Consider the following 18,471-nt stretch of genomic DNA (forward strand, 5'->3'; position numbering starts at 1 on the left):
GATCACATCTGACTACCTTCAGTGGAAGCTGAAATAAGCTGAGGTTTCTCTGCCCAATTCCCAAGCATGAAGGTGTAACCCTTGGAGATTGGGGTGCAGGACCTGCCCCACCCTCCCAATTGATAGTGGGAGACTAATGGAGCACCAAAGGGAGAAGTGCAGTAGGTCTGTATACCACAACCTATTTGGCCAGTCCAGAGAGATGTGAATTATATAGGCCAGGTCCTGTTATATCTCTCTCAATACACTAGGAAACAGGGAATTGGCAGACACAGTGCAGCAAAATCTTCCACTCCAACTGAAACGCACCGAACCTCACAAGCTCCTTACAATGGATACAGTAGGGCAGTGGTTCCCAAACTTTTTACTTCTATGGACCCCCACTTTATCATTACTGGAACCCTGCAACCCCCACTGAATCCTTACTGGAATCCAGGGACCCCTCACTGATTCATTACTGAAATCTGGGGACATAATCTGTTAATATCATTTAATTTTCTAAGCACTAGCGGACCCCCTGAGGAGGCTTCACGGACCCACAGGGATCCACGGACCATAGGTCGGGAACCACTGCTGTAGGGCAAATAATATTGGCCAATAGATGATTTTGTGAGTGGTAAAAAGATACCCATAAGGCGGGTCACACATGGCAAACGTCCAGAACCACCTCTAGATGAAGAAGCTACTCATGGTGAGTAAGGGTAGGTAAGGTGATTTTAGACTGTTGGCTCTGCCGATACGTGACTCACCAGATGGCTGGCTTTCAACCACTGCGTGCGTTGGCAGGCCTAAGTCCACAGCCTTTGCGCTTCTCAGAGAAAGTGAGACCCCACTTTTCCATTTTGTAAAGGAGCACGTTGTGGTGATGCTGTCCATCAAGATCTGGATGGGTTCACTATGAGGGAGCGGGAGGAAGACCTTGAGTGCCAGCCAGATTGTCCCGAGTTCTAATAGACTGATGTGTGCATATTCTGCTCTTCTGGTGACCCGAGATCTCCAAGCCCCAGATAAACGACCCACCAAAAGCTGAATGTGACCATCACCACACCATGCCCACAGTCGGTGGGAGAACGGAAGCATCACCCTTGAGACAGGTTCTCCTCTGGACCCCACAAGCTCAAATCTACTGCGGTGTCCCAGGAGATCACAATGTAATCAGCAATATCTTCCTGATAATGGAACCTCTTCTTTCGGAGGCACGACTGGAGTGTCCTCATGTGCCAGCGAGCATCAGAAACCAGGAGGATGCAAGAAGCCAACATACCAAGCAGACACCAGACTTTCAGGACTGGAACCAAAAGCTCTCTGCCAAAATATCAGAAGCATATCCCAAATGTCCCCAGACCTTCTGTTGGGGGAAGCCTACAGTAAGGTCGTATCCTCTTATGCCCCTTCGGACAGGTGACACAGAGGGCTCCAGTTGAGATTTAGGCACACTGATTGAAAACTCCAAAATGAATCGCAGTGAAGCTGTGTACTGCAGGTGGTGCAATACCATCCCTGGCGAGTAAGCTTTGAGCAGCCAGTCGTCCCAAATATGGCAACACTGGGATCTCTAACCTCCTGAGTTAGACCACAAGATTGCTTTCACCTTAGTGAAGATTCAACGTGCTTAAGGCTGTCTGAAGGGAAGAACCGCAAATTGGTAATGAGTAGAACTCAGTGCAAAGCACAGGTCCTTCTTTGCAATGTTGGGATCAGTACATAAAAGTACGAATCCTAAAGGTCTAGGGATCTAGTGTCAACAAAATCCTGAGCCGGGGACTGCACCAAAAAGTTCTCCTAGCACAGGTACCAGTTCAGGGCCAGAGGTGTAGAATTGCATAAAGACTGCGGTCCTTCCTGGGAACAAGAATTTAGCAAGCAGCAGCAGCAGCAGTTCGACCCAATATCCTGTTATAGCACCAACTCCCTTGCTCATTTCTGCAGCAGGATCTGATGATGGTCTCTTGGAGAAGAGGAGTGTTGTAGAGGGATGTTGGAATTGCGGGGGGTGGAATTGCTGGGGTGTGTGTGGAATGTGTGTGGGTGTGTGTGTGTGTGTGTGTGTGTCTAAGATCTTGCTGTAGCTCTCCAGTCCAAAAATAGATCAATAACTGCATATGCCCTCTGTCCAAAAATCAGTTCCCCCATCAAACAGCATGTCCATTAATGTATTTTTGTACATGTGCCAAAAGGCCTCTAGAGCTCAGCCAGGCGTGCCTTCTCACAGTAACCGATGAGCTTATTCATCTTCGATGCTGGCTTTGTGGGGCCTTTATTGTAGACTGCAGGTATGAGTGGGGGTGCTTGACTACTTTGGCTGCATGCTGCAGAATCTGTTGGCTGTAAGCTGGAGAACTACTCCTACAGTTAAGTGACCATTTCATTTGCAGCATGAACCTTTTCTGGATTCACATATGCTCTTCCATTGAGAGGCTGGGCTGACCAGAGTGGGTATTTGCAACAAGGTGTTTTAGTAATGTGCCACATTAGCTTGGATATCTACAAAAAATGCTTTGTGAATGTTTGCATGGAAGATCATGTAGCCACTTTGCAGATATCATTTAAAGACAAAGCAGCAATGATGTCAAGAAGGCAAGTGTTGCTACTTTTGGAGTGAGCCCTAGGCTTTTCTTTCAGTGTCACTCTTGTCAGCTTGTAGCATTTCTCAGTTCTGAATTGTCTTAACTATCCCTCTTCCCAAGAGGGAGTCTCCTGGGTAGAGCCCTTACTTGTCTGGATGGAAGGGAAAAAAAGATTTATATTGGTTCCCATTCCAGACTTGTTTCGTTTTCCGTAGTACATAACTGCTCATACATCGATTGAATTAAAGACCCTCTAAGCTTCGGTTCTAGGCTGCTTGGAAAATAAAGGTAAGTGTATGTCCTGGTTAACATCTAAGTGTGATGCCACTTTTGGGATAAATTGTGGGTTTGTCCTCATTCCTCATTTCCACTGTGTCCTTGAGCATTTGTAGGTAAGGCTCCTGTGTAAGGGCCTACAACTCACTAACTCTCCGTAATGACTTTATAGCAATCAAGGTGGTGATTTTAAGTGTTTGGTGTTTCCAAGTTACGTATGGGTTCAAAGGGTGACTTTGTGAGCTGTCAGAGCCATGGTGAGGTTCCACATAGGTGGTGGACCCAACCTAGCTTGCACTATTCACTTTGCTCCCTCCAATAATTTTTTTTGAATACTAGTGAGCTGACAAGCTACTCCCTGGTGGTTTGATTGTTAGCGGTTTATCAGTTCTATCCAGTAATTATGTTGGATTAGTGTAGGAAGTTGGCTCTGTATGTACTATTTCAAAGTAAGAAAAAGCATGCACAGAGTCCAAGGGTTCCCCTTACAGGTAAGATAGTGGCAAAAAGAGATAATTCTAATGCTTTATTTTGTGGTAGGGGGTCGAGCAGGAGGCTTATCAGAGGGTAGTGTTAAGCATTTGTTGTACACACACAGGCAATAAATGAGGAACACACACTCAAAGACAATTCCAGGCCAATAGGTTTTTATATAGAAAAATATATTTTCTTAGTTTATTTTAAGAACCACAGGTTCAAGATTTACAATCAATACTTCAAATGAAAGGTACTTCACTTAGGTATCATAGGAACTTTGAATCAGCAAAATAGCATGTACAGTTTTGGCAAAAATGGCAATAAGCTATTTTAAAACTAGACACTTACTGCAAATTTCAACAGTTCCTGGGGGAGGTAAGTGTTTGTTAGGTTTGCAGGTAATTAAACCATCTACAGAGTTCATAGTTGGGTCCAAGGTAGCCCACCGTTGGGGGTTCACGGCAACCCCAAAGTTACCACACCAGCAGCTCAAGGCTGGCCAGGTGCAGAGGTCAAAGTGGTGCCCAAAACACATAGGCTTCAATGGAGAAGGGGGTGCCCCGTTTCCAGTCTGCCAGCAGGTAGGTACCCGTGACTTCGGAGGGCAGACCAGGGGGGTTTTGTAGGGCACGGGGGGGAATGAGAAACAAGTCAGCACAAAAAGTACACCCTCAGCAGCACGGGGGTGGCCGGGCGCAGAGTGCAAACAGGCGTCAGGTTTGCAATGGAGTTCAATGGGAGACCCAGGGGTCTCTTCAGCGAAGCAGGCAGGCAGGCAAGGGGGGGGCTCCTCGGGGTAGCCACCACCTGGGCAAGGGAGAGGGCCACCTGTGGGTCGCTTCTGCACTGGAGGTCGGATCCTTCAGGTCCTGGGGGCTGCGGTGCAGTGTCTTTACGAGGCGTCTGGTTCTTAGAAGCAGGCAGTCGCGGTCAGGGGGAGCCTCTGGATTCCCTCTGCAGGCATCGCTGGGGGGCCTCAGGGGGGGGGGGTCAACTCTGGCTACTCACAGGGTCGTAGTCGCCGTGGAGTCCTCCCTGTAGCGTTGTTTCTCCGCAGGTCGAGCCGGGGGCGTCGGGTGCAGAGTGGAAAGTCTCACGCTTCCGGCGTGAAACGTGCAGTCCTTTAAAAGTTGTTTCTTTGTTGCAAAGTTGTTTCTTCTTTGGAGCAGAGCCGCTGTCCTCTGGAGTTCTTGGTCCTTTCAGATGCAGGGTAGTCCTCTGAGGCTTCAGAGGTCGCTGGACCCTGGGGAACGCGTCGCTGTTGCAGTTTTTCTTGAAGTGGGGAGACAGGCCGGTAGGGCTGGGGCCAAAGCAGTTGGTGTCTCAGTCTTCTCTGCAGGGCTTTCAGGTCAGCAGTCCTTCTTCGTCTTCAGGTTGCAGGAATCTATCTTGCTAGGTTCTGGGAGCCCCTAAATACTCAATTTAGGGGTGTGTTTAGGTCTGGGGGGGTTAGTAGCCAGTGGCTACACCCTCTTTGTGCTGCCTCCCTGAGGGGAGGGGGGCACATCCCTAATGCTATTGGGGGAATCCTCCATCTGCAAGATGGAGGATTTCTAAAAGTCAGAGGGGCATATTTATACTCTGTTTGCGCCAAATGTGCGTCAAATGTTTTTACGCACAATCGGCGCAAACCCTGCCCCATATTTATACTTTGACGCCCAACCCCGCAGGCGTCAAAATTCCACCGTGTGCGTCATTTTTTGGAAGGGGGAACCAGCCTTGGGTTATTTATATGCAGGGTAGGCGTTCCCTTCCAAAAAATGACCTTAAGGACTGTGCCCCTTATTTATACTCTGGCGTCATTTTGACGCACAGGAGGGGGTGGGCCTTGGCGTTGGCGCAGTTGTGCGTCAAAAAAATATAAATATGGGCCAGAGTTACCTCAGCTCAGGACACCTTAGGGGCTGTCCTGACTGGCCAGTGACTCCTCCTTGTTTTTCTCATTATCTCCTCCAGCCTTGCCGCCAAAAGTGGGGCGATGGCCGGAGGGGGCGGGCATCTCCACTAGCTGGAGTGCCCTGGGGCGCTCTAACAAAGGGGGTGAGCCTTTGAGGCTCACCGCTAGGTGTTACAGTTCCTGCAGAGGGGGGGGGGGGGGGGAGGGAGAGAAGCACCTCCACCCAGTACATGCTTTGTTACTAGCCACAGAGTGACAAAGGCACTAGTCAGCCCACACTGGAAGTCGGGTATGTTTTCAGGGGGCATCTCTAAGATGCCCTCTGGGGTGTATTTCACTCCAAAATGTACACTGGCATCAGTGTGCATTTATTGTGCTGAGAAGTTTGATACCAAACTTCCCAGTTTTCAGTGTAGCCATTATGGTGCTGTGGAGTTTGTGTATGACAGACTCCCAGACCATATACTCTTATGGCTACCCTGCACTTACAATGTCTAAGGCTTTGCTTAGACACTGTAGGGGCATAGTGCTCATGCACCTTTGCCCTCACCTATGGTATAGTGCACCCTGCCTTAGGGCTGTAAGGCCTGCTAGAGGGGTGACTTATCTATGCCATAGGCAGTGTGAGGTTGGCATGGCACCCTGAGGGGAGTGCCATGTCGACTTAGTCATTTTCTCCCCATGAGCACACACAAGCTGGCAAGCAGTGTGTCTGTGCTGAGTGAGTGGTCCCCAGTGTGGCATAAGACATGCTGCAGGACCTTAGAGACCTTCCCTGGCATCAGGGCCCTTGGTACTAGGGGTACCAGCTACAAGGGACTTACCTGGATGCCAGGGTGTGCCAATTGTGGAAACAAAAGTACAGTTTTAAGGAAAGAACACTGGTGCCGGGGCCTGGTTAGCAGGCCTCAGCACACTCTCAAATCATAACTTGGCATCAGCAAAAGCAAAAAGTCAGGGGGTAACCATGCCAAGGAGGCATTTCCTTACAATTAGGATTAAGTTCAATATGCGTTTGTCAGAGGGGATTTTCTTCCATTTGTGCATGAAGCCTCAAATTCTGCCTCCTACAAGCGTTTGTGTGAGATGGATTCTGGTGCTGTGCTGATTCACCTACTGGAAGGTCCCCACCCTCTCCGGGTGGTTAGTCTTCCTCCCAGTCTACCCCAAAAGGTGGCTCAGTGAGGACCGATACCACCCCTGTGATGATGCACCTGGTGGATTACTTGATGGCATGAACGAGGGGCATGAGCTCATTTTTGTAAACTTTTCCTTGTGGGTGTTCTATTCCTGGGGGTAATTAGCATCTGAAAGGGCCCTTTCAGCTACAAAGCTCCCACACTGCCTTTGCTATCTCATTGTCTTTTTTCATGTGTTGCAGCACATTGTCAAACGTGCTGCCAAAGAGGCTGTCTACAATGGAATGCATATTTATTACAGAGGCTTGCACTTCCTACTTAATTCCGCTTTAACCCAGGAACCCTAAGCCAGGTAGGTAATCTCAAAGTTGCGGCTGCACACAGATGTCTGCTGCGTCAAGTGCAGTCTTAAGGCGGTTGTTGGCAATTTTTCTACCTTCCTGAATTATCGTCTTTGCCTTCATCTTGTATTACTCCAGCAGATGTTACAAGAGGGATTCAATTACAACCTTTGTTCCCTTTGTACGGAATGATCCTCGTCGCTATTGGTGTGCTGCCTCTCTTTTGTGGGGTTCACGCTACTAGGGAGTCTGTATCCATACTGTCCTTGATGCAAGGTGGGTCCTGGGTAGTGTACTTGAATTTCTTTTCTGCCCCTGATGTCTCTGCCCGTGCTGCCACTGCCTCTCTGGCAGCTTGGGCAGAAATGTGTTTCTCTTTTGGGTGGTAAACAGTGTTTCTAGAAGAAAACATGATTCATTCTGCTCCTCCTATCATTCTGCTCCTCCTAGAGATGGACACCATGAATGTCTGCTGCCTCTATTAAGGCATTGTATACTGTTATGTTGCCTGGGGTGAAGGTCGGGATAAGTACAACTCAGTCCCCTCTTCGGGTGAATCTGCATACATATCTTGCCACTGTCTTGCAGCTTCTCCTACCTGGAAGGGATTCCTGATCAAGTTCTCCCCCCACTATGCCACCTCATGATATTCTAAGAATTTCTCCTCTCAAACTTCCTGGGGTTCTGATGCAAAAGCTCAGTAGGGTACTTTTCAGTGGCCTTTTCAATTGTTTATTTCAGAGGAATGCTGTATGATTTCAAGGTTTCAAACTCGCTTGTCATTCAGTTTCAGGGTGATGTTTCTTTTGATCAACAAAGCACCTTATGCGTTCTTCTTTGGCAAAGCCTCAATGGAGTTCATTCTCTCTACCACACTCCTGATTACCTGTCAGTGGACTAGGCTTGTCTACTAAGGTGTCTTTTGGTTTTGGCCCGAGTGTCTCTTTTGACTTGTCTCCCTTCGATTTCCAACATTTTCCGAATTTAGGCAATTTTTTCGCGAGCAAAGTGAAAAGATATTGGCTCAGCCATGTTGTGCCATCTACTAGTGTACGCAATGCTTGCTTCACGTCAACATTTTTGTAGAGTTCCCAATGAAAAAAAGCTTGTTATCAAAGTGGAGTGCAAAAGTCCTGGTGGCCCTTAGACACTTGTGCAACACAATAGTACTGTTACAGAGTACAAATGGCTTTAAAAATATGAATAAGCTGACCAGAATACAAGACCTAATATAATGAACGATAAGCATATTAGTGAATGAATAAACTAAACTGAAGAGAAACAAGAAATTAGATCAGTAGAAATATGCACCTGAAGCAGCTAGACAGCAGTTGTGTACGTTTTCATATACCATACAAGTAACTGAGTAAAGAATATGCAAATCGTTTTACAGTACAGAGTGGCATTACCTCCTTTCTGCTAACAGCTCATAGAAGTCTCTTATGTCTTGCCCTGATGTGTCCATGGATCGATAAAATGCCAGCTGGCTCTCCCGGTTTGCAAAGTCCACCTAAAACACAACAAAAACACACATGTAAAAATGCTATGGAAGGATAAATACCCCGTCCCCAAGAGAACAAGGTAAGCTCTGAAAATGTTACTACCACTGCCACATGCAGGTGATTATCTCCGTTAGTCTCTCAAAGCAGCTAGTCGGCAAATAAGAAATAAGTCAAGTGATCAACTAGGACTGAAAGTATCTATTTTCTTGAACAAGTACAGTACTTCGCTAACTCATTATGTAAAACTGTTGCAATAATCTTTTTGACACAGATTTCTGATCATAGAGGTCTCTGACAAACAAATTGTATGCCCTCATGAACTAAGCCACTCTAGATGCAATACACAATAAAAGCACACGTTAGGTGTTTTCAAAACAGCAGAGAATGAGAGGTATATAAACACTGCTTTACACGGCCATGTACAAGACATTAAATACAGACTATAAACAGCTCAGCAGTTCTTGCCATCAGAGATAAACATAAAAAAAGAGCTCTCTAAATTCTATATAAAAATCAGAATGGGTAGTCCCCAAACAATATCAATTATAGAACTAATCGAAAAACTAATGAGCATATGCATATGAATATCCTTTGCACCCAATAGAATTACTTCACGTCCTAGCTGTCTGCATGTATTTTTAACAACCACCATTCACACTCAGCTGGAGTAGATTATAACATACTAGAGTGAAAGAAAGATAGAGATGCACTTTTACCTTTTAAAGTGCCATGGAAGGCGTTTGTGGGGGGCAGAAGAGTGATTCAGAACTTGAGATAACCTAAATGTAGATTACTTTGGTGTGGTGGTGTAACTGCTTACCAGTAACAACAAGCCTGCTAAGCCTAAAAAACAATAAACCTGGCAAAAAAGCATACACTAGGGACTATTTAAGATTTTTTGGCACTGGAGGTGGGGGAGGGGCGTAGGACTCTAAGCTGGTTGTTTGATTTTTTTTTTTTTTTTTTTTGGTTTAATAATGATGATGATGATGATGTAATAGGGTCAGCGTAAGAATCAACTAAACTTTTTATCCTTCAAAAGGTGATTCTGCACACCTTATTTTTTTTCCCACCAATCTTCCTCCCCTTGGTCTCTTTTACAGCTGCTTGTGCATATTCAGTTTCATTGTAGAGAACCATGGCCATGCCCTTTAAGCGATCATACGCCACCTGTCAAAAAAAAAAAAAAAAAAGGAAGAAATAAGAGCCTTATCCACCAGGGTAGTGGGTTAAGGAGAGGACTGTCTGCCAAATTTTTTGTTTTCTTTAAAAAAAAAAATATATATATATATAAGTAAAACAGCTAAATCTGTTGTTGTATCATAGTAACCATCACAGTGCAATTAGGTAGATCGAGCACTGGTCATGAAGTACAGCATTATTTCATGATAGTGTCTACAAATCCTACAGCTCTGATGCTAATCATGTATTTTTTAATTTATTTTTTAAGAGAGACGAGGTGAAGGGCGGTGAAGGATGTTGGATTTTAATCTATGGCTACATTATCAGTCTATTCTGATTAGAGGCTGTGAAAATATTTATCAAAGAGCATGATGCAAAAATAGAAACTTTTATTGTTACTGGTAAGACAGCTAATGTTTCCTTTATGTCCACGAGCAATACCACACTTTGCACTATGGGAACCCTAAAGATAATGTAGAATGTAAATGGCTCTCCTTTACAAGAAAAGCCTGCTGTGGCACACGTTATGTGGTTTGCTGTGACCACTACTGGGATTCCATCATGAGAAACAGGAAAATCATTGCAAGGGAAACAGTTTATAAATTTATTGGAAGCCCCTAACTGGTTGAGACTTAACACATCTTTGCCTGATACACAAGGCCTGCTTACGTTTGCCCAACTCATGATAACAAATACGTTATGAAGTAAAACTGACTCAGGTGGATTTTTTTTTTTTTTTTTTTTTTTTTTTTTTTTTTAACAGTACGCTATGGGCACACAAAGGCAAAAAAAAAATCGTGCAACACTTCCAATTAGAAAAGGGATGAAAGGACAGAATGTAAATTGAGCGATACAGTAAAAGAGATTAATCACACACACACACACACACACACACACACACACACACACACACTCCCCACATCCTCCTACCTACCTTCACCACAGGTCCATAGCGGCAGAAATGCCGAGTTAAATATTGTTCGGAGACATTGGAAGAAAGGCCGTCTAACCATACACAGTTTGTAGGCATGCTCTTCCCAAACCCCAGCTGCAAAACCATAAAAGGAGAGATGGTGATCAGTAGACAAAATGGCTAGCAAGGAATTGCATTTGTTAAATTTATAACCCCCTTTAGCTTTAGAAACATCGCAGTTCCCACATTTGTTTTAATTTTTTTTTTTTTTTTTTGCAAGAGTAGGGAATGTAACCCGTATCTTGATTTAATTCCCACGTCTCTCCTGCTTCATTAAAAGTGAAATTTGCTGTTCCCAAAAAGACAAATTAAAATAGGCATCACAGATGGGGGTTGGTAACATTTGGCCAAATTGCTCTACAGATTCGCCTCAAATGTTTTAAAACAAAATATTTGACATTTTAGCATGCCAGAGAGCTCAGGGTCAGAAGAGGCTAACCCCTGGACATTTACCAGTATTTGAGACTTAAAGCATCACCACTTGAGTTGCACTGTACATAAGGACCAAGTATGTTATTGATTAAAACTCACTTTTTTCTCATTTTGTCTGCTTTATCTGCACATTTTGGACACGTAGCACTAAGGCTCCATGCATTCCGAATGTCTTAAAAGATCAACAGTCCTTTGTGGCAAGGACCTTAGCATAGGTACATTAAGATAATCCTACAGGATCCACTGTCACCTTACTCAGAGCAATGATAACCAGAAGGACAGACAAATATGTCTCAGTGGGCTTCTATAACATTCCTGCAGAAGCTAATGACAGATAGTCTTACAGCTCTGGGGATTTTAATATTTCAATATAAAATCCACATAGCTGAGCGGTGAAGAGATGCTTTAAAATTCAAATGTCAAGCTTATAGACTATGATTGGGAAAACTAAAAAAATGGTGCATCTACATTTATAAAGAAATGAAAAGAAAATATAAGTGTTCAGTAGATGTTGATGGTAGTACCTTGAGCCTGTTATTACCAAGAAACTCCCCATCCATCTTCTTAATGGCTTTACAGACACTAGCGATGTCGCAGTATTGCAAAAACGCGTAGTTTGGAACTCCATTCAGTTTCTTAATGTCAATATCCTGAAAGGAAGGAAGGCAGTAAACGAGTCAGCAATATGCCAGTAAGAAAGAACCACACATGAAGTGCAATGGTTTTTTGCAGAAACCAGCTGTACACCTGAGTGACCATTGTTATAAGGCAGGAAAGGATATTAATATGAGGGTACAATGCAGGGCTGATGATCCGTTTAACTTAGCATTTAGGAAGACTATAAACAAAGGAAAAGGGATTTTAAACACAGAAAAATACTACTCCTTACACAACAGGAGCATTTTAATTGTTGTAAAAGGTATTTCTTTTACAAGAAAAAGATGTTCTCAAATGAAACCACATAACACAAAGAAAAAGGTACTTACCTGTAATCCTAGTTCTCTACCACGGATAGTCTTCTCTGAATTAATTGTCTGATTATCTGCATGTGTGAATGAACCAGAATATATTCTGAACATATATGTTTAATTTACAAATTACAGAAAAACATGCCTACATAAAGCAAGAAAATAACTTACTTACCTGTAAATTTAGTTCTCCAGTATTGGAATCTTTCTTTGAGTCACATGTTTGAATCATTCCCTTTTGTGGAAATGGGAGTCACCTGTAGCTTAGAAAAGTAATGTCATCATAGACATAGAACACATAGGCCTTTTGGTTTGTTAACATATCCTAGTCATTATATAAAAAAGGACTATACCTAAGAGTCAACCAACCTAAGAGTCAATCAGGTGACACTACCTCGAAAAACCGTTCTCAGAAAAGCTCCAGTCCATCAGATTTCCTTAGCACTAGTGTGTATACGTAGTACTGTACTGAGAGGAATCAAGGTGAGTTTCTCAGAGGAGGCAGATGGGTCGTAAATTAATCTATGAAAGCTTCCAATACTGGAGAACTAGTTACAGGTAAGTAACTTATTTTCTTACTCCAGTATTGAAACTTAAAAAAATTCACATGCTTGAATCAGAGTATAGAGCAGTAACAAGTACATTTGGTTCAAAATAAAACATATCAAGTGAAAATGATAACATTATATATATATATATATTTTTGTGTTTATATATATATATATATATATATATGGAAAATGTCACTTACCCAGAGTACATCTGTTCGTGGCATTAGTCGCTGCAGATTCACATGCTGTGCACATCCCGCCATCTGGTGTTGGGCTCGGAGTGTTACAAGTTGTTTTTCTTCGAAGAAGTCTTTGAGTCACGAGACCGAAGGACTCCTCCCATTTCGACTCCATTGCGCATGGGCGTCGACTCCATCTTAGATGGTTTTCCCCGCAGAGGGTGAGGTAGGAGTTGTGTATGCTAGCAATAGTGCCCATGCAATGGAGTGAATGAGTCTGTACATAATGAAGTTTAAAGTAATATATTTACAAATGTACAAATGTTTAAGATCTACTTCTGAACGGCTACAGGCTCCCGGGGAGCCGGGTGGGCGCATGTGAATCTGCAGCGACTAATGCCACGAACAGATGTACACTGGGTAAGTGACATTTTCCGTTCGATGGCATGTGTAGCTGCAGATACACATGCTGTGCATAGACTAATAAGCAGTTATCTCCCCAAAAGCGGTGGTTCAGCCTGTAGGAGTGGAAGTAGTTTGAAATAATGTTCTTAGTACAGCTTGACCTACTGTTGCTTGTTGTGCAGCTAACACATCTACACAGTAGTGCTTGGTAAATGTATGAGGCGTAGACCATGTTGCTGCCTTACATTTTTCGTTCATTGGAATATTTCCTAGAAAGGCCATGGTAGCACCTTCCTTTCTGGTTGAGTGTGCCTTTGGTGTAATAGGCAGTTCTCTTTTAGCTTTAAGATAGCAGGTTTGAATGCACTTAACTATCCATCTAGCAATGCCTAGTTTCGAAATTGGATTTCCTGTATGAGGTTTTTGAAAGGCGATAAATAGTTGTTTTGTCTTTCGAATTAGTTTTGTTCTGTCAATGTAGTACATTAGTGCTCTTTTGATGTCTAATGTATGTAGTGCTCTTTCAGCGACAGAATCTGGCTGTGGGAAGAACACTGGTAATTCTACCGTTTGATTCAAGTGGAACGGTGAGATTACTTTTGGTAAAAATTTAGGATTGGTCCATAGAACAACTTTATTTTTGTGTATTTGAATAAATGTTTCTTGAATGGCAAATGCTTGAATTTCAGTCACTCTTCTTAGAGATGTGATGGCAATTAAAAATGCAACTTTCCACGTTAAGTATTGCATTTCACAAGAGTGCATGGGCTCAAAAGGTGGACCCATGAGTCGTGTTAAGACAATGTTGAGGTTCCATGAAGGAACCGGTGGTGTTCTTGGTGGTATAATTCTCTTTAGGCCTTCCATAAACGCTTTTATGACTGGTATCCTAAATAATGAAGTTGAGTGCGTAATTTGCAGGTAAGCTGAAATTGCCGTAAGATGTATTTTAATGGAAGAGAAAGCTAGTTTAGATTTCTGCAAATGTAGTAAGTATCCTACTATCTCTTTTGCAGATGCGTGTAAAGGTTGAATTTGATTATTATGGCAGTAATAAACAAATCTTTTCCACTTATTTGCATAACTGTGTCTAGTGGTAGGTTTTCTAGCCTGTTTTATGACCTCCATACATTCCTGTGTGAGGTCTAAGTGCCCGAATTCTATGATTTCAGGAGCCAAATTGCTAGATTCAACGATGCTCGATTTGGATGTCTGATCTGTTGTTTGTGTTGTGTTAACAGTTCTGGTCCGTTTGGCAGTTTGATATGAGGTACTACTGAAAGGTCTAGTAGTGTTGTGTACCAAGGTTGCCTTGCCCATGTTGGTGCTATTAGTATGAGTTTGTTTTGACTCAACTTGTTTACTAGATATGGAAGAAGTGGGAGAGGGGGAAAAGCGTGCGCAAATATCCCTGACCAGTTCATCCATAGTGCATTGCCCTGAGACTGATGTTGTGGGTACCTGGATGCGAAGTTTTGGCATTTTGAGTTTTCTTTTGTTGCAAATAGATCTATTTGTGGCGTTCCCCACATTCTGAAGTAAGTGTTCAGTATTTGGGGGTGAATTTCCCATTCGTGGATCTGTTGGTGATCCCGAGAGAGATTGTCTGCTAACTGATTCTGAATCCCTGGAATAAATTGTGCTATTAGGCGAATGTGGTTGTGAATGGCCCAATGCCATATTTTTTGTGTTAGGAGACACAACTGTGTCGAGTGTGTTCCTCCCTGTTTGTTTGGGGAATACATTGTTGTCATGTTGTCTGTTTTGACAAGAGTGTATTTGTGGGTTATTATGGGTTGAAATGCTTTCAGAGCTAGAAATACTGCTAACCATTCTAAGTGGTTTATATGAAACTGTTTTTGCTGAATGTTCCATTGTCCTTGGATGCTGTGCTGATTGAGGTGTGCTCCCCACCCTGTCATGGATGCATCTGTCGTTATTACGTATTGTGGCACTGGGTCTTGAAAAGGCCGCCCTTGGTTTAAATTTATACTGTTCCACCATTGAAGTGAGATGTATGTTTGGCGGTCTATCAACACCAGATCTAGAAGTTGACCCTGTGCCTGTGACCACTGTGATGCTAGCCACTGTTGTAAGGGCCGCCTGTGCAACCTTGCGTTTGGGACAATGGCTATGCATGAGGACATCATGCCTAGGAGTTTCATTACTAATTTGACCTGTATCTTTTGGTTTGGATACATGGCTTGTATGACATTTTGGAATGTTTGGACTCTTTGTGGACTTGGAGTGGCAATTCCTTTTACTGTGTTGATTGTTGCTCCTAGGTATTGCTGTGTTTGACACGGCAGAAGGTGTGACTTTGCGTAATTGATTGAGAAACCTAGTTTGTGTAGGGTTTCTATGACGTAATTTGTGTGTTGTGAACACTGTTTTTGTGTGTTGGTTTTGATTAACCAATCGTCTCGGTACGGGAACACATGTATTTGCTGCCTTCTGATATGTGCAGCTACTACTGCTAGACATTTTGTAAAAACTCTTGGCGCAGTTGTTAGTCAGAATGGCAACACTTTGAATTGGTAATGTATCCCTTGGAATACAAACCTTAGGTACTTCCTGTGTGAAGGATGTATTGGTATATAGAAATATGCATCCTTTAGATCCAGTGTTGTCATGTAGTCTTGTTGTTTGAGCAGTGGGATTACTTCTTGTAATGTAACCATGTGAAAATGGTCTGATTTGATGTATGTATTTAATATTCTGAGATCTAGTATAGGTCTTAGAGTTTTGTCTTTTTTGGGTATCAGAAAGTACAGTGAGTAAAATCCTGTTTAGTTCTTGTTTTGGTACTAATTCTATTGCTTCTTTTTAGAGTAATGCTTGAACTTCTAATCCTAGAAGATTTATATGTTGTTTCGACATACTGTGTGTTTTCGGTAGGACTGTTGGAGGGAATTCGCGAAATTCTATGCAATAACCATGCTGGATAATTGCTAGTACCCAAGTATCTGTTGTTATCTCCTCCCAATGTTTGTAAAATTGGCTTAATCTTCCCCCCACAGGGGTTATGTGATGGGGATGTGTGACTTGTGAGTCACTGCTTATTTTGAGGACTTTTGGGGCTTTGGAATTTTCCTCTACTTCTTTGGAATTGTCCCCCTCTATATGGTCCCCGAAAACTTCCCCGCTGATATTGGCTTTGGTAAGTGGGCCTTGTTTGTGATGTTGTGGTTTCTGTAGGTTGTCCTCGAAACCCTCCCCTAAAAGGTGTTTTGCGAAAGGTGCCTCTGGTCTGCGGGGAGTAGAGTGCGCCCATGGCTTTTGCCGTATCAGTGTCTTTATTGAGTTTTTCAATAGCAGTGTCGACTTCAGGCCCAAACAACTGCTGTTCATTAAATGGCACATTTAGCACGGCTTGTTGAATTTCCGGCTTGAAACCTGACATGTGGAGCCATGCGTGCCTTTTTATTGTTATTGCAGTATTTACTGTCCTTGCAGCCGTATCTGCTGCATCCATTGAAGACCGTATCTGATTATTAGAGATACTTTGTCCTTCTTCCACCACTTGTTGTGCTCTTTTTTGGAACTCTTTGGGTAAGTGTTCTATCAAATGTTGCATCTCATCCCAGTGAGCTCTGTCATATCTTGCCAAAAGCGCTTGTGAATTAGCAATGCGCCATTGGTTTGCTGCTTGTGCTGCAACCCTTTTGCCCGCAGCATCAAATTTGCGACTCTCCTTGTCTGGAGGTGGTGCGTCTCCCGAGGTATGTGAGTTTGCTCTCTTACGAGCTGCCCCAACAACTACTGAGTCGGGAGTTAACTGAGTTGTAATATAAAACAGGATCTGTTGGCGGTGCCTTGTACTTTTTCTCCACCCTTGGAGTTATGGCTCGGCCTTTAACAGGATCCTGAAAGATTTGTTTTGAATGTTTTAGCATTCCTGGGAGCATAGGTAGTCTTTGGTACTGGCTATGAGTGGAGGTTAGCGTGTTAAACAAGAAGTCATCCTCCATTGGTTCTGAATGCAAGGTGATGTTATGGAAAGCAGCTGCCCTTGCGATCACCTGTGTGTAAGATGTACTGTCCTCAGGAGGGGACGGCCTGGTAGGGTACGAGTCTGGGCTGTTGTCCGATACTGGAGCATCGTAAAGGTCCCATGCATCGGGATCATCTTGACTCATGGCAGTATGAGTTGGGGAGTGCATCAGTGGAGGAGTTGCTACTGGTGATGTGTGCACTGATGGTGGTGGAGAAGGTGGTGGAGTTGTTTTCTTTGCCACCTTTGCCTGTGGCTCCTTGTCCTTTTCGTGAAAGGCAATTTTTCTTTTTGTTTTAATTGGAGGAAGAGTGGTTATCTTCCCTGTGTCTTGATGAATGTGGAGCCTCCTTTGAGTATAGTCTGGCTCTACAGCTTGAAGTTCCTCTCCAAATTTATGTTTTTTCATTTGTGAGGCTAATCCTTGTTCCTCTGTATAGGAACCTGTTTTCGGCTCCGAGGCTGGATGTTTCGGAACCGAAACTTTTTCGGAGGTCTTTTTAGGGTCCGAAGAAACCTTTGTAATTTTCGGCGTGGTGGTGTCTCGGTGCCGAATTTGTTCGGTGTCGAAATTTCTCAGAGCCGATGTCTCGGGTCCGAGATTGCTGTGTGGCGGTATCTCGACCGGAGTCGGATGACTTCGACACCAGCGTGCCCTTTTTCGGTGCCTTGGCTCGGTCACCGCTTTTTTGGGTTAAGCCATGGCCTGTTGGCGGTGGCGTCCCCTGGGCTCTTGTTGACTTCTCGTGAGTCTTATGTTTCGACGTCTTACTCACGGTTTTCGGCGTTTCTTCGGCCTCGAGCTCTTCCGAGTCCGATTCGGGGATAGAGAAAGCTTCCTCTTCTTCCTCGAAACGCTCTTGTTCTGTCGGCGTCGACGCCATCTGCAGTCTTCTGGCTCTTCGGTCTCTTAACGTCTTTCAGGACCGAAACGCTCGACAGGCTTCACAAGTATCTTCCTTGTGCTCTGGGGACAAGCACAAGTTACAGACCAGATGCTGATCCGTATACGGATACTTGTTATGGCATTTTGGACAGAAGCGGAATGGGGTCTGTTCCATCAGCCTTGAATTCACACGTGGCCGGGCCGACCAGGCCCCGACGGGAGATCGAAAAAACCCCGAAGGGCCACCGGAACTCTTCTAAATTCGGTGTCGATCTGTTGTAACTAACCGGATACCGAACGCAAACAATACCGACGATTTTTCCGAGATTCTAACTAACTTTCCGACCTGAAACACGGAGCGAAAAGGAACACGTCCGAACCCGATGGCGGAAAAAAAACAATCTAAGATGGAGTCGACGCCCATGCGCAATGGAGTCGAAATGGGAGGAGTCCCTCGGTCTCGTGACTCGAAAAGACTTCTTCGAAGAAAAACAACTTGTAACACTCCGTGCCAAACACCAGATGGCGGGATGTGCACAGCATGTGTATCTGCAGCTACACATGCCATCGAACATATATATATATATATATATATATATATATATATATATATATATATATAGAGTAAAGTGTGCGTAAGAAGCAAGCAGATGGCGGGTAGAAAGAAAATGGCTCACATCTACTGAAAAAGATTTCTTACAA

At 43.8% G+C, this 18,471-nt stretch overlaps 1 protein-coding gene across 5 annotated transcripts in view; it reads right to left on the reverse strand.

Annotated features, from left to right (window-relative positions):
• Positions 1-18,471, reverse strand: part of SPEN (spen family transcriptional repressor) — a 357,496-nt gene that overhangs the window by 182,959 nt on the left and 156,066 nt on the right. For 2 of the 5 annotated variants that reach the window (XM_069240112.1, XM_069240115.1), the window contains exons 7-10: positions 11,311-11,436; positions 10,316-10,429; positions 9,256-9,369; positions 8,107-8,207 (exon numbers count right to left, since the gene is read on the reverse strand). In XM_069240112.1, coding sequence (XP_069096213.1) covers positions 8,107-8,207; positions 9,256-9,369; positions 10,316-10,429; positions 11,311-11,436 — 455 coding nt within the window. The remainder of the gene's footprint in view (positions 1-8,106; positions 8,208-9,255; positions 9,370-10,315; positions 10,430-11,310; positions 11,437-18,471) is intronic. The other 3 variants (XM_069240113.1, XM_069240116.1, XM_069240114.1) reach the window with 2 other exon arrangements.

The sequence above is a fragment of the Pleurodeles waltl genome, chromosome 6, assembly GCF_031143425.1.
Source record: "Pleurodeles waltl isolate 20211129_DDA chromosome 6, aPleWal1.hap1.20221129, whole genome shotgun sequence".
Classification (NCBI taxonomy): Eukaryota; Metazoa; Chordata; class Amphibia; order Caudata; family Salamandridae; genus Pleurodeles; species Pleurodeles waltl.